Below are 15,188 nucleotides of genomic sequence, written 5' to 3' on the forward strand. Positions count from 1 at the left end.
GAACAGGCTGCCCAGGGAGGCTGTGGAGTCTCCTACTCTGGAGGTCTTCAAAACCCGCCTGGATGCCACCCTGTGCCACATGCTCTAGGTGTGCCTGCTTGAGCAGGAAGGTTGGACTAGATGAACTCTAGAGGTCCCTTCCAACCTTAAATATTCTGTGATTCTGTGATAAAAATAAATAAGAAATCAGGGAAGACAACTCAGGTAAGAAAGAGAATGACTACATATGCTCTTACCAAAAGGAAGACTATAATGTGAGCATGTTTTGTTATGCACCACAGTTTTCAAAGAGAAGGAGGTCTCCATAAATTCCCACCTCAGAAAAGCTTCACTGGAACTTACACCTCCTCATATAATAAAATAAATTAACCATGAGATGTAGCTGTACAATTAATCAGACTTCATTAGTTCATAAATGGCTTGCTTAATCTTCATCTGTGAAGTTAGCTATTTTTACTCTTGCTCCTAAAAGCAGACACATAAATACATCAATATTAAACTTGAAGCTGGCGAGAGTTCTGGAAAATTAGAGTGTACAAGGGAAAGTTCAGTCTATTATGAATATTTTCACCCAGAGGTCAGTAGGTTAGGACAGAAGTTCTGGTCACCTCAGATATAAAAAACAGGGAGCAGGAGCTGCAATTGCCTCTGAATTAAATTTAGGCAGTTAAAAACCATGGCCAGTCTCAGAAGCTAACTTACATTCCAGTCCAGTGAAGTCACATCCTTATTGCTGGGGACATCATGTCCTCCTTCTCTTATACAGTGCCTCAGAACTAGTTGAGTGGAACCACTGTTGCTGTTTTCATTGAGATTCCATATCCTGGCCGTTGAGTCTCCTGATCTATAAAAGCAAACGTGGAAATATGAACATTTCTCATTGAATTCACCCAACAAACTTGCAATTAAACTTTTGATTGAAAGAACATCTCATGACAGGCTTAAAAGTGAAACTCTTCTTTCCAATTCTGTCTTTCCTACAGTTCCTATACTGGAAAACTTAATTTTATTATGCTAACATATGTTTAAATCACAAATATAATTTAAATACACATCTTAAAGCATCATTTGCTTTGTTGAGAATAGTTTTACCCAGAAGATATTTGCTTGTGCTCTACACTTTCTACTTGCTACATAAGACACAGCAGTGTAATTGAGATGATCCCAGGGAACTTTACATTACAAAAATTAAATCCAACCACGGAACCTAAAGGTCAGGAAAATAAAAAGGTAATTTAATTCACTTTTTGTCTTGTCCACGGAGTCCTATGCTGGTTGGAGTTTTGCTGCTTAGCTCATGTTGTCCAAAAAGAAGTGGCAAATAACAACTGATATAAGAGCATCAGACTGCAAGACAGACAGCATTAGGATTTCAATTTGTTCTATAGACCCAATAATTTCTAAGAAGATGTTTTTATTGCAGACTAAAATTCTGATGTTCTACATAAAGTTGTGAGGAGTATGTGAAGAGATTATCATAATCTTATAAATCAGATATTTATTTTCAGTTTTCATTAGGCTTTATTCCAATGAAAAATGTCTCTGAGGACACAGATCAGCAAAGTGGAATTTCCAATTTGTTGGGATTTGTGTCTCATCTCCCCCCTGCCAAACTTATTTTTTTAAACAATCAATAAAACTACTTGTACAAAGGATTGCTTGTTTTGTCCAGACAGTTGTTTTCATTTGCACACAGTAAACAGAAACGTTCTTGGATCAGAATTAGGATCTCACTTAAGATTCCTAGAATTCATGCAGTCCACATGAAATTTCAATGTCTATACACCTCATGTGTTACCTTTCCCCATCTTTCCTAAGTATTGGTTAAAACTCCCATTCCCATAGACTAGCGAGGAGAGAAGGTGTTTCTTCTGAGATGAAACTACTGACATCCATTTTTGCTTTGATAACCCATATTTTACTGAACAGGAAATCTTTCACAAGAGAATTTAAAATTTTCATCTGATCTACTAATAAAATGTTTTACTTCTTGATATTAAAAATTCCAGGAAAAAATGAAAAACTTCACACTTTTCAAATGCCAAACTTCATTGATTTTTGTATATTTCTAGATTATCCCCACTGCAAATATTCTACCTAGAACTTAGCCAGATTTTACACACAAAAAAAACCTGGTTCAAATGGGTTGAACAAATGGTTCAACCTTCACCTGCACCAGTGGCTCAGAACTCTCTGGGCTCATCACATGCATGGGGCAGGTGCCTCCTGTGAAGCCTCAATGCCCAGATGAGAAGGCAGGGGTGGCCAGGGCTTTGCCTAACCACAGCCTATTGCTCTGTGACCCTTCTTTCATTTTTGGCATTTTACCCTAGAGAAACAGAAATGATTTATGCAAGGATAATTTTCGCCTTCATGCTGTGACTGCATGATTCAATGCAATGCTTTATTTTTACAGATACAGAAAACTGAGCAACAATTTTGCACATATTAGCTAGCAAATTAGAAGTTAAGGAACATTTTCATTTGTGGTAGTTTATAATAATGGGAACACAAGCCTTTTATACGTCTGGGCTCTGGGTTAACATGCCAGCCAGCTAGGAAATTCCTTTGGTGCTGGCTTCTCTGTTGGAGCAGACTCTGAGCCAGGCCTGCCCTCATTGTGATAGCCCAGGTTGTTATTGGACCCTTTGAATAAAACACTCAGCTCTTGGCTATCAAACAACAACTCGGTATTTGCTAGTTCTAAAAGGGTCATGTTTTGTTTTTCAACCGTTTTATTTAGTCAGTATTCTAGCTGTGCTTGGACAATCTTATTTTCCAGTATTTTAATTTTGTTTTTCCATTTTCTTCCTCCCGAGGCTACATAAGCTATTATGTGTCCCTGCAGAGAGGCTTTATAAGCCCATCAGTGTGTGATGTGATGCAGGGGTATTTGTGTGTCTGCCCTTTTGTTGCTGGGGTGGGTGGTGGTGGGGGGAAGTTTTCTTTGCTCTGGAAAGTATTCTGATTTCTGCTGAATGATTCAGTGAACCCTGCGTTGTTAGAGGACCGCAGTTCAAGCACAATTCAGAAAGATATTTAATCTCCTCAGCCTGCCGGAGCATTTCTATCTGCATGATAAAGCAGCTGATTCCAACATGCAAGTCATGAACGCTTGAGTAATAGGTGCACTTTTCTCAACTAGTGTGGAGCACTGCCAAATTTCAGGAAGGCTTCGTTCTGAAATAATTTTATTTCATGCTCTTCAGCTGCATGGAATCATGAATCCAGGTGGACAAACGCTTGCAGAATTTTATTCGCCACATTTAAAATTCCCATTCCATAACTGTCAGCACAGAGGTTAAAATCGCTGCAATTGTGTAAAGGGATTTGCAAGATGACTGTTTTTTCTCATGATGCCCCATCTTCCATTTCAAGTATTCTATTTACTGCAATATTACTACAATGTGAGTTGTAAGCACTTCTGGCTTAAATAGCTTTGACTTTTGTATTATTTTATTTTGAAAGCAATCATTAAAGGCAAAAAGGGAATGAAGCCCTTCTCCTAATTTATGCAACTCACTTCCTGCTAATGTGGCAGGTCTCTCAAAATCAGTGCTCACATCTCCTCACTCAAAATCAGTGCTCACTCCTGTGCAGTCAGCAGCGGGAGGGATGCTGGAGGTATCCAGAGGAAGATTTTAGTGCCTACGCTTTGGCAGAAGGCTCTCGGTCTGCGCTGATCCTACAGTACTGCCTATTCAAACACATCTCACCTAATGGACGACCATTTTGTGTTATGGATTTGGTGCAAAGAAGGAACAGGCTTCAATAAATTCACCTGCAAATAAATCAGCCCTTGCAGTTAGCAGAAATCACACCTGGCACTATTTCAGGAGTCTGAAATCTGCAATAACAAGCATGGATATGTCAAAACCGTCCCTAAAAAAATGGTATGAGGAATATGGTAATTGAAGGCATTATATACAACTTAGAGCTGATGGCAGAAGGCGACCTAGAAACATCTTTTCTTGCTTCTGAGACATATGATCATAATCCTAAAACTTTGTAAATAATGGCTTTTACTGGTAATTATTTCATTGAGTAATAAGAGCTAAAGTGCCCATGGAGCTCTGGAAAAGAGGAAGTTTTCCCTCACTGTGAAAGAGGCAGGCATAGATCAGCAAGGACGAGCAAAGAAACCTACTGCTCAGTGCTGGGAATGATGCCAGGCCCTCTAGCTCAGAGGCTACGAGGTTGCTTGAAGGACGTGGCTGGAGGCAACAGAACAGAGCATGTTCCTGGAAGCAGCAGCTGGATGTGTAGACAGAAGCATCCTCATTTTAGCTAGAAAACCTTCTGGAGTCCAAGGCTCTCACAACGCTGGCATTCACAGTCTATTTCAATGCTAAGAACTTCAAGTATGCTCATAAGCATCCTTGGGTAGTGGACCAGGACCACATATGCTGGCAAATCCTGGGCAGAATTTGCTACGTGTGAACTTGCACTCTCTCTGTCAGGGTCATCCACGGAACGTAACGTCCCGGAATAATTTACATATGTCATAAAATTAAAACATAGATAGTCAAAGATATTTCATGAAAGAAGGCAGTATTTGCAGAGAAGATTGAGAACTATATAGAAGATTCAGAACTATTTTGGGGGTAGCTGAGATTTGGCCATCCATCATTTTATTTTACATGTCCAAAATATTTCATGCAGTTATTTGTTTTGAAATATTGATTTGTTTCGTGATGGATAATTAATCCTCTTACATATCTGTATGTACTATGTATTATACTATTATAATACTTCATTTCATGATATCTAAGCATCCTTCTCATAAGCATCCAGTAACACTCAAGCCTTCGATAGGCTTTACTGATGTCTCTAGTCTCTCATCTTCTCCTTTAAGGCGCGGTGGAAGAGGAAAGAGAAGCATGTAGAGCATGACAGTATGTAACAGTATGTACTGCTTCTGACTATTTTATCAGAGAGGTTCTCCTCCTCACTTTTCAACAGCCCTTTGTAAAACCCAGAGAGTATGCATTGCTGTGTGGGCCTCTACACCTTGAATAGGTTTTGTGAATGAGTGGATGGAACACCCAACACCAAATGCCCCTTCTCAGTGGGATACCACAACATTTGGAAACTCATGCTCTAGTTTCAGATAATTTATTCTGCAAACTAATCCCCGCGTACAGTTTGTTTTGGACTAGACCTTAAACTCTTCTAGTTTTGAAGATTACATCAGAATGCCTTCTAAAGCACTAATAGTTAGAGAAACTTACTAGTTTTATAACATATTGTTTGAAGAAAATGTGTGTTATATATAGAGGTCCATTGTATTTGACAGAGCAGGCACAACAGATAGAAGAAATGTGTTATTTCAGTTATCTAATAGCTTTTAGATATATGTATTTCTTAAAGGATAGCAGATGGATAGTCTGGCAGGTAGGAAAGCTAAAAGGAAAACTTAGGCCTGGGCAGAATATGGCTATTAGAGAATACAAACAGTTCAGGACTGGCACATCAGATTAACCTCAGTTTTCATTCTGGAAGCATTTATTTGTAAGGGACAAACAGAACTGTAGCATGTTCAAGAGCTCAGAGACTTTTTCCCCTCATTTAATTGGTGCTGTAATACTCACTTTACCCATATACGATACTTGTTACCGTTATACTAGACTTCTCAAACACTTTTTTTTTGTGTGCAATGGCACAATGAAACCATGTCTTTATTTGCTTTCTTTTTCCTGTGTGTTTGATGCCATTTCAATCGTGTAGGTTTTATAAGGTACTCATTGCTGCATTATCTGAAGGCTAACTGAATTCTCATGCTTTGTTTCTTGTGAGCAAGCTCAAATATGCTCAGGGAGTGCATGAACGTAAACTATTTGTATTTTTATTGCATTGCCATCAGTCTGCATGAGAATCAGTATCAGAATGTACTTTCCAGCCAGGTGTGCTTCCAAAATGCTTCCAAAATCAGTAGCAAAACTTATCAGTAAAGACCCATAACTCTGAAGGGCAAAGGCAAATGGAAGGGATGATGAGACAGAACGAGAGGCATCTGACTAATAGTCTGGGCTGCCATTCTCCAGGTTTAGCTGAAGCTGTTTCAGGTATCAGTGTCCTCTGCTCTTTGGTCCATCCATCTGCTGTTGCTCAGCACCCTGTGGCAGTGTAACAGTGCTCGGGTCCTCAGTCACTGCAGGACATACTCTGGTTTATCAGATACTGCACGGTTTAAACCACGAACACTAGGGCTGTGAGACACAGGAATGGCAGGTACTGGCAAAGAAAGAGTAGGATTGGGTAGGGGCAGTCATCAATGCTAACGCTGATCGATGAGGTCTGAACACCTCTATTTGGGAGCCTTAGTTCCTTGCAGGATGAGTTGAGCAACATAGGTACCTGCAGATGGACACAGCACTTGAGTAGATGTCTAAGATCAGCTGGGCAGACCCTCTCCAGAACAAAGCAGGATTCTTCCCTTCATCTCAGGCACCACCAAAAGGCCCTAAAGAGTAATTCTATATGGTATCCTACCTCCCCATGGATTTTCCTGTAAATAACGTGTTTGTGCTGACTGGTCACCTGAAGACCATCTTCCTTAGAACTCAAATAAATACCATGATGGGTGAAAATAGATTTTTTAGGATGACAGGGTCTCAGGAGAGGTATTGGATCAGCATATCCAGTCCCTTGATTTGAATGATCCTAAACAAAGGGGTTAAGATAACAGTTCTCAAGACAGACATCGAATCTTCTACATCAATTTGCCTGTGCTCCTGGAAGCTATTCCAGGTTTTTATGAAATTTGCTCTAAATTTTCATCTTTAGGAAGTACTTGCCACAAAAACAATTTATTATGGTTAATTACATTCTCACCTCTTAATCTGTGGGAGTTCCTTTACTATTATGTCATGATTACCTATGTATAATCACAGCATTTAGACATATACTGAATTAAATGAATGGTACAGGACCAAGTCAGTTCAGGATCACTAGCTGCTGATTTGCAAATCATTATGTAGGCAGTAGCTTTTCATTAATGTCACAGATTCTTTACCATCCTTTTTTTTTTTTTTTTCTTTCTTGTTTTTTCTTTGAGACATCCATTCAGATTTGTACCAGGAGTATCATATCACAGAATAGTTAAGGTTGGAATGGGCCTCTAGAGATCATCCAGTCCAACCCCCCTGCTCCAGCAGGGACACCCAGAGCACGGGGCACAGGGCGGCATCCAGGCTGATGGATTTGGAAGATCTCCAGAGAAGGAGACTCCACAGCCTCCCTGGACAGCCTCTTCCAGGGCTCTGTCACCCTCACAGTGAAGAAGTTCCTCCTCACCTGGAGATGGAACTGCCTGTGTTTCAGCTTACACCCATTAGCCCTTGTCCTGTCACTGGCCACCACTGAGAAGAGTTTGTCCCCTTCCTCCTTGCATTCACCCTTCAGGTATTTATACATACTGATGAGATCCACACTCAGCCTTCTCTTCTCTAGCCTTAGCAGGCCCAGCTCGCTTAGTCTTTCCTCGTAAGATATCATATGCCACAGTTCTTTCAGATGTGAAAGATCAGATCACAAAACCTTTTTGATTTATACATGATATAAATCTCCTTGTATAGCTCTCTCAATTATGTTCTTGGAAGAAATCTATCCATATGAAATAATTTAGTCTTGCCTCCTTCATGACCAGGAGGTCCCTTCTTATGCTCTTAATAATAGTCATTTGGGTTGATCTTTGCTAGGCATCAGTAATCCTGCACAGTATCACTGCCTGAGACACTGGAAGGCTGAATGGCTAGAGGCACATGTTGAGCAGAAAGCACTGCAAATACAAGGTGTAAGAGTATGTCTGTTATTACAATTGCTTTCCTGAATCATGGTATCACCAATAGCCCCATCCGAAGGCCATTAAGCCTATGGAAAAAATGGAAGCTAATGGAAAACTAAAGGAAGCTAATAGCAGCTAATGGGGGAAAAAATAGAGAGAGATGACCACCAAAGTATTTCATCAAATTTCATCAAAAAAAAAACCCTATATGCAGTTTTGCAATTTCTGCTGCTCATTTAAAATGAATATGCAAAGATATCTAGTGTTATAGATTCTAAAAGTACTATTGCACTGCACATTTCCTAATAAAAAAGGATATTTAGAGCTATCTTCTTTTCTAAAAATCTAACGCTGTCAGAAATTACTCATCTTCAACAGACTGCTGTCTTTTCTTTCTTAGAGATCTTGCGTTTCTACACAAGTTGCATTTATTTCTGTCAATGACTTTTGTTTTTCTCATTTATTCTTTCCTATTTGCACTCTAATTTCTCATTTTCATGTATGAGGTCAGTCACTAATTTAGAAGAAGACTATGCTGACTGATGATCTTGCAGACCTTGGGAACATGGACATGCTCTCTTCAATTTTAGCCTTCATTTTAATGTTTAAGTAGGGACAAATGCAGTGTCACGTTTTGACAGTGTCTCAATACAGCTCCTATAAGTATGTCTACATTAGCATTTTAGTTAGGGTCAGGAGTGTGCTTTGAAAGTGAATCTCCTGATGGTCCCACTTACCATGCTGGTTCTCAATGCAGGGCAGCCTTAGAGAGCAAAAACTGGAGGAAATTCTTTTCAACAAAATTAAATCAAAGTATGTCCTCAAACCACTCTCAAACGTTCATTTTATATGACAAAACTAGGTCTAGTCTGAAAATCCCCCTCCTCAATACAAGCACTGGGACATAAAGCCCTCACACAGCGGTTTTGCTCTGCAGGCCTGTTCCTGGTGGGTTATACCATGCTGATGCAGGTATAAGCCAAAGACAACTCTGAAGACTTTTGATACTTATTTAAATAAAGGTTTTATGACAATGACTTTCTGAAGCCCAAGTGTTCACCACGGAGTAAGAAGACCAGAAACAAGTTACGTGATGTTCTACTATTTTGAGATTTTTTTCCACAATTATTTTAAAGCATTTAAAATGCTGTTGTGTGCATTGAGGGCAGCCGAGCACACTCCAGGTATGTGAACCTGGCCCATCTTCCACGTGGAAGTGCTTGGCATCCACAGGTGGGGCCCTCGTTACGAAGCCTCGTTAATCCCTAGCACCAGCTCCCGTGTCCCTGCTCTCTACATAAGCCCCAGCTGCAGCAGCTGCTTTCAGTCCCGCTCTTACCCAGACGCCAGCAGGTCACTGACAGGGTTCCAGGCACAGATGAACACCTCTGATTCATGGCCCCGAAGGACTGTTGCTTTGTTAGGAGGAATTTCAACATCCCCGTCGATTTCCATTGGCTTTGAATGATTATCTGCAAGGAGACACATCAGAATATAAGTAGTCTGCAAGATGTTGTTTAGATCTGCTTTAAAAAGAGCTGGTTATCCACAGGCTAAAGCTTAATGCAATGAACACGTTACAAATGGCTAACTGTGTTGTGTCACTGACCACATCATTCTATTTTTCTCACTGGGGTGATTCAAATTTAGGGAAGCTCTTCAAAATGTAGAACTTTCCAAAATACTCTGTATAAATGTATGCCGATTTTCTTCAAAAAATGGTTAGCACTTACTTTGATAGTTTTTTGGAAGCTGACTTTATTAAAAATGACTTTTGGATTTATTAAAATAGGATGTTACTACATTTGAGAAAGCTTTCTGCTGTTCTTGTAAAAAGTAACATAGAGCACATCCAGTTTCCTGGAAGGTATCCAGTAGGTAAAATGTGGGGCTCCTGGCAGATGAAGGATACACTGAGTTAGGGCCCCATTCCCTGAGCACTGCAGGAAAACAGTGAGTGATCTCCTTACTTAAGGGCATCACGATATAGGCAAAAGATCCCACTGATGCATAGGTATATTTAACCTGCACACTGCAATTTTGGTGCTTCTCTGCAGTCTAAGTAACTTTGTTTTTTACAAAGCTCTTGTAATCCCTTAAGGGGAAAAAAAAATAAAAGGCAAACTTAAAATGATGAATTTCTCTTAGTGGCAGCAATTCATTCCAGTTTGCAGCACGAGCCATGTTTTCATTGCCTCGGGATAAATCTTCATCATCTGCCTGCAGCTCGAGCAGCCCCTCCCGGCAGGCAGCACCACCAGATGATCACCCTGTGTGGAGGGGCCCGAGTCAAGGCCAGGCAGGAGCCTGAGCCACCACGCGGCCGGTGCTGCTGCTGCGGGGAGCGCGCAGCCCAGAGCAGCCACGGGCCGGGCTGACGGAGGCTTTTAGCTCCCTGGCTCTTGGCCTGCTCATGGGCTCTGATGGACCGGAGTCCTTATGCTGGGTTAAGTCTTTCACATGGAGATCCATAGGCTCACAAGTGAAATAATTATACTCCTTTATTGGCCCCTGTTTATAGTATTTAACCCCCCTATCTGTCCCGATACCCCGGCTCTGCTGAGCGCGCTCCCTGGTAAAACAGAGCGTGATGACTGGCATCATTGCAGAGTGCGGTGGTTGCCATCAACTGCAGAGTGTGATGGTTGCTGTCAACTGCAGAGTGTGATGGTTGCCATCAAGCACAGAATGTGAGGGTTGCCATCAACCTCTGAGTGTGAGGGTTGCCATCAAGCACAGAATGTGAGGGTTGCCATCAACCTCTGAGTGTGAGGGTTGCCATCAAGCACAGAGTGCAATGGTTGCCATCAACCACACAGTGCAAGGGCTGCCATCAAGCACAGAGTGTGCCTGGCTGCCACTGGAAGGAAGACCTCCAGATTTCAGCCTTAGTTTTCTACCCTTTTTATGTTGAGTTGCATAAATAACACTTCTAATAGCAGATTTTGTGGGGTACCTTATTACATATGGTGTCTTCTCTCTGCGCTCTAGCTTGCCACTGGTCCACACAAAGTTCTTGAGTTACACAGCATTGTTTTGAGTATTAAAATTAAGAAACAGGTAACAGTAGTTTCATAATTCACATTCCTCAATCAAAATATCTATACTTTAACTACACTTACCACCTGTGAACTTGACATGGATAGTATCCTGAGTACTGTCAGGGTATATTAATGCCCAAGATTTAGCCTGACAGTAACAAGTGGGAGCTCTTGAGATGTTATTCTGCATAATGAGGGCAATGAAGAGCAAAACACTGTCAAAACCAACCAGAAGACAGGAGCCCACAACTCACGGTCTTCTGTTTTGCAGCATAGCAAAAAACAAGAGAAAAATCTTATTTCACATCACACTTGGATGAGCAAAGCAGCAGCTTGGTAATGGTCATATATTCATCTGTGTTCTACTCACAGTGTGAGTTGGAAACGGCGGGCAAATTAAGAGGTAGCATCTTTCAAGTACTTCAATCTGAAAAACTTATATGAGGCTACTCTTACCAGATACGATCCTAGTGTCACCTGCCTGGCTCTAAAGGCAGAGCTGCTGATCCCTCTCGGGTAAAATCAAATGAAGGCTGGAGAACAGCATTACTCCAAGGTCCCAGAGTTATGAGGTGCTATCAGAGCAAGGCCATCCGATTCTTAGAAATTTTTCCTTTGCTCATGGCCGGATAGAAGAACCTAAATACACTTTCAGTGTTATTAACTGCTGAAAAGAAAAAAAACATCTTGCTATGAAAAGGAAACCTCGATCAGCTGATAGCTGCACTGGTGTCTGGCAAGGCTGATGTGCCTTGGGGACTGACCAAACTCCTCCACGACTCTTTCCTGTTATTTTCCAAAACTCGTTTTGATACTATAGCTCCGATTGTGCAGAATAAGAGAGAGAGAAAAATGAAGAGTCTTCCAGAAACTGTTTGCAAATCTTCATAGTATGGGTATTTTCTTCCTGTTTTCATCACTAGTTAAACAGTCAGCAACATTCATATTTAGATGGTTATTGCTAAGCACAATATTTAAAATGTCCAATTAATCAAACGGGACAGTTCCTACTCCTGCAATATGACTTCAGGCTCTTTGCAGAGTCACCTGGACACTGGCAATATGAAAAAAATCTGATAACTACCAGCAAAAAAATGCAGAAACGCTACAGGACAAGATGATATCCTAGTCCGGACCTCCTTTTTTTAAAAAGTATTTTCACGTCAGTTGTTTTTGATTAAAATCTCAGTTGTACAAAGTATCCTTTCAAAAGAAGACAGTTCTTCCAAATGGAACACATTTTCTTAGGTGGAAAACACAAGCAGCAGGTCACATATTAGAGGACCATGCTGAAACGTTAATACAAGCCATTTTCTAAAGGCCAAGGACCTTCTGGTTAAAAATATACTATGCTCTTCTATTTTTTGCCCTCTAGTATTTTAAAATATTTTTAATATTATTTTTAACTTCATAAAAGTTTGGAGGAATGCAAATATTAATTTCCAGTGGTTTTATGCTTTTAATATATTTGTGAGTGATTTAAGCTTTTTTCTTCTTTACCACATCAGAAAAAAAAAGTTATTTTAAGATCTAAACCTGAGTTTTCTCAGGAATTCCTCCCTTTCCCTTTCTTTTTCCTTTTCCTTTTCCCTTTCCCTTCCCCTTCCCTTTTCCCTTTCCCTTCCTTTTCGTCTGGGCTCAGTTCTTTTGTGCTCAGAATTTTGTTCTTATTAAACTCATGCCAATCTTTGTAAATGAAATGAAATAAATGAAACTAAATTACAACTGGAAAAACAAACAAACAAACAAAAAAACCCCCCAAGTCTGGTTCTATTTCTGGTGATTCTTTTATTATTAAGTTTTTAGTAGACCTAAAGCTGAAAACATTACCAGGAAGCAGAAATGGAAGGTAGCAATTTTATTTTTTATTTTTTTTAAATATGTGTCTCAAATTGTTACTTTAGTTAGAATTTCTTTTTTTTAAGAAGAAATCCCCCTATTATCTTATATTAATTATACTATATACAGCACATATAAAAATATATTCTATCTTATTATGTTGCATATAAAAATATATTCTATCTTCTTATGTCAAATACATTAACACTTTTTTGGAAGGCTTACGGTAGCCCAGGAGAACTGCATATCAGAGTTAATGCAAACTAGGTAGCTTCCCAAAGATACCTTGTTCTTTTGCCTTTTCTGACTTTTTTGGGGGATTCAGGCTGATATATGGGTGATTTTCTTATTATGGAGTTACGGTTATGGCTAAGGCTCAAGGCACCATTGACACCCACCCGTTCTGTGGATCCTGACAACAGTGGAAATGAAGGTTTGGGAAGCTTCTCACCTCCTTCCTATCAGCCTCCCTTTACCTCCAGCAGGTCTCCCAGCTTCCACCTTAGCCGTCTTAAGTCCTATCCTATCCTATCCTATCCTATCCTATCCTATCCTATCCTATCCTATCCTATCCTATCCTATCCAAAATGTTTTGTCCTAACCTACATTTTCTTTCGGACTTTTTGTCTTATTCTATCTTGCACTACACAGAGCGTCTGAACACAGCGACAAGGGAGCAGGTAGGGCAACACGAGCAAGGGTAAAAGGTGAAAAAGAAGGGTAGGGCTCACTCTAATTAACAAATGTAACTATATTTTGTACTTTTACCCAAAAAAGAGAGAACTAAAAGTGCAAGCAAGTTCATCGGGCCCGGGTGTCAGCTGCCAGCTGGATCCGTGCGAGCCTCGCTGTTCCGGCGGGTGCGGATAAGCGTGGAGAGGGGCAGAGCTCTCGGTGCTGTCTGCAGGGCTCCCTCCAGGGGCAGAATTCCAGGCGCTGTTTTCCAAGGTGCCAGTGGCAAACCCGAGACACAGAGGCGCAGAGCGTGCACGTGCAGCTCAAGTGCTCTGCAAGGCTTTCTTCTCTCGTTTTAAGTACAATAGTTTCTCCAGAGCAGGAGGAAGCGACTCTGAGGGGAGCTGCACTAGTGACCATCTGCTAATCATTTTTTTACCATTTTTTAAAAATTTTTTGTCTTCATACAGGAAGAGGTTCCCCCCAAAGTTTCATGAAGGAGCTAAAGTGAAAGGTCAGCAAAGAAAATGTCCCAATTTGTTACATTTAAAGATGTTTTCAAATCTGTTTGTATACCTTTATATAGGAAATAAGTTTGATGTCAAAGAAAAGAGTTTTGAATTAAAATTTTGAAGTAAAACTTAACATGTAGTGGTCTAGAAAGAGACAATACTTTGGAATATTTTAGAACTTTCTTCAAATCACTTTGTCAAAATAAAAGTGTAATTTAAATCACTGCAGTTTTACGGGGGAAAACTATCCTGTCAAACTGGAGTTCTCTGAAAAAAAATGGCATTTTTGTGGCTGGCTTGTATTGGAATCTGTTCAGAGCAGAGGATGGAGGCTGATAACGCTCCCCACACTGCAGAACAAACACCCTCCTTTGCCCTGGTTCAGCCCTGACCTGCTGCTTGCCTAAGCCAAAGAGCTTCCCACCAAACCCGCCCAGCACGTTCTTCTGCATTTTTTTTGAGGGAAATCAGGGATTAAGTTCTCATTTCAGAGGGCAGCCAGTGCCCTAGCACCGTTTGCTCATAGAAACTAGAACCATTAATCATATCTACTCCACAATGTCAACAGAGCCATCAAGATTTAGTTTCACACGCTGGTATGTGCAGCCCTTGTTTTATTTGCCTAACTGTGTCTAGCTCAGTGTCTCCCTGTCATAAACAAGCAGAGGTGAATTCAGAGCTCCTGAGCACTCTGACTTTTCCCACAGACCAGGGGAAGTCCAGGGAAGCTGGCACTCACTCAGATGTTTACAGTGGTTCATACACCTAAGCAGGTACACTTAAGTAAAACAGGTTAGGAATGCTGCCCGCTGTGCTTGCAATGCAGGATGGCTGCATCTAAACTGTCTGCTGGGAACAGTTTGTGGCCATGAGCCCTCCTTGTTGTGCTTGACCTTTCTGTACTGAGATGGCTGGCACGCACAGGCCAAAGCGTGCCAAGGACCATGCTAATGAGGGCCTGGGTATCACAGGACAGCGTTCAAATGCTCGGGGACGTTTTATTTACCAACACGTATATGGCTTGTAAACCAACCTCTTAGCCCATTTCCCTTCCAGTTTCTATTAATTTAATCATCAGTCTGGTGAAAATAATGAACTGTAGCTATAGTTTGTCCTAATCTTTATCAACTATCTACATTTTTCTTTCCATTTGTCTAAGAGCACTTATAGAGCTGATCATACTGATGACGTCCGGGCAGCTTGCTCAAAGGAAACGGCACAGAGCTCCACTTCATGGCACCAGCTTCAATGCGCACTTTTAGGAGACGGCAGTTTTGAAGCTTCTGCATTCTGAGAAGGCCCCAGCAACCGAGAGCCCAGAGTTCACTCCGCTGC

General features: G+C 40.8%; 1 protein-coding gene across 2 annotated transcripts in view; it reads right to left on the reverse strand.

Moving 5' to 3' along the window:
* The window catches only part of TBL1X (transducin beta like 1 X-linked), a 136,563-nt gene that overhangs the window by 23,707 nt on the left and 97,668 nt on the right, over positions 1-15,188 (reverse strand). For both annotated transcript variants that reach the window (XM_026047159.1, XM_026047150.1), the window contains exons 6-7: positions 9,126-9,258; positions 703-844 (exon numbers count right to left, since the gene is read on the reverse strand). In XM_026047159.1, coding sequence (XP_025902944.1) covers positions 703-844; positions 9,126-9,258 — 275 coding nt within the window. The remainder of the gene's footprint in view (positions 1-702; positions 845-9,125; positions 9,259-15,188) is intronic.

This window comes from Nothoprocta perdicaria, unplaced genomic scaffold (assembly GCF_003342845.1).
Source record: "Nothoprocta perdicaria isolate Ctin4 unplaced genomic scaffold, notPer1 scaffold_109, whole genome shotgun sequence".
NCBI classification, from domain to species: domain Eukaryota; kingdom Metazoa; phylum Chordata; class Aves; order Tinamiformes; family Tinamidae; genus Nothoprocta; species Nothoprocta perdicaria.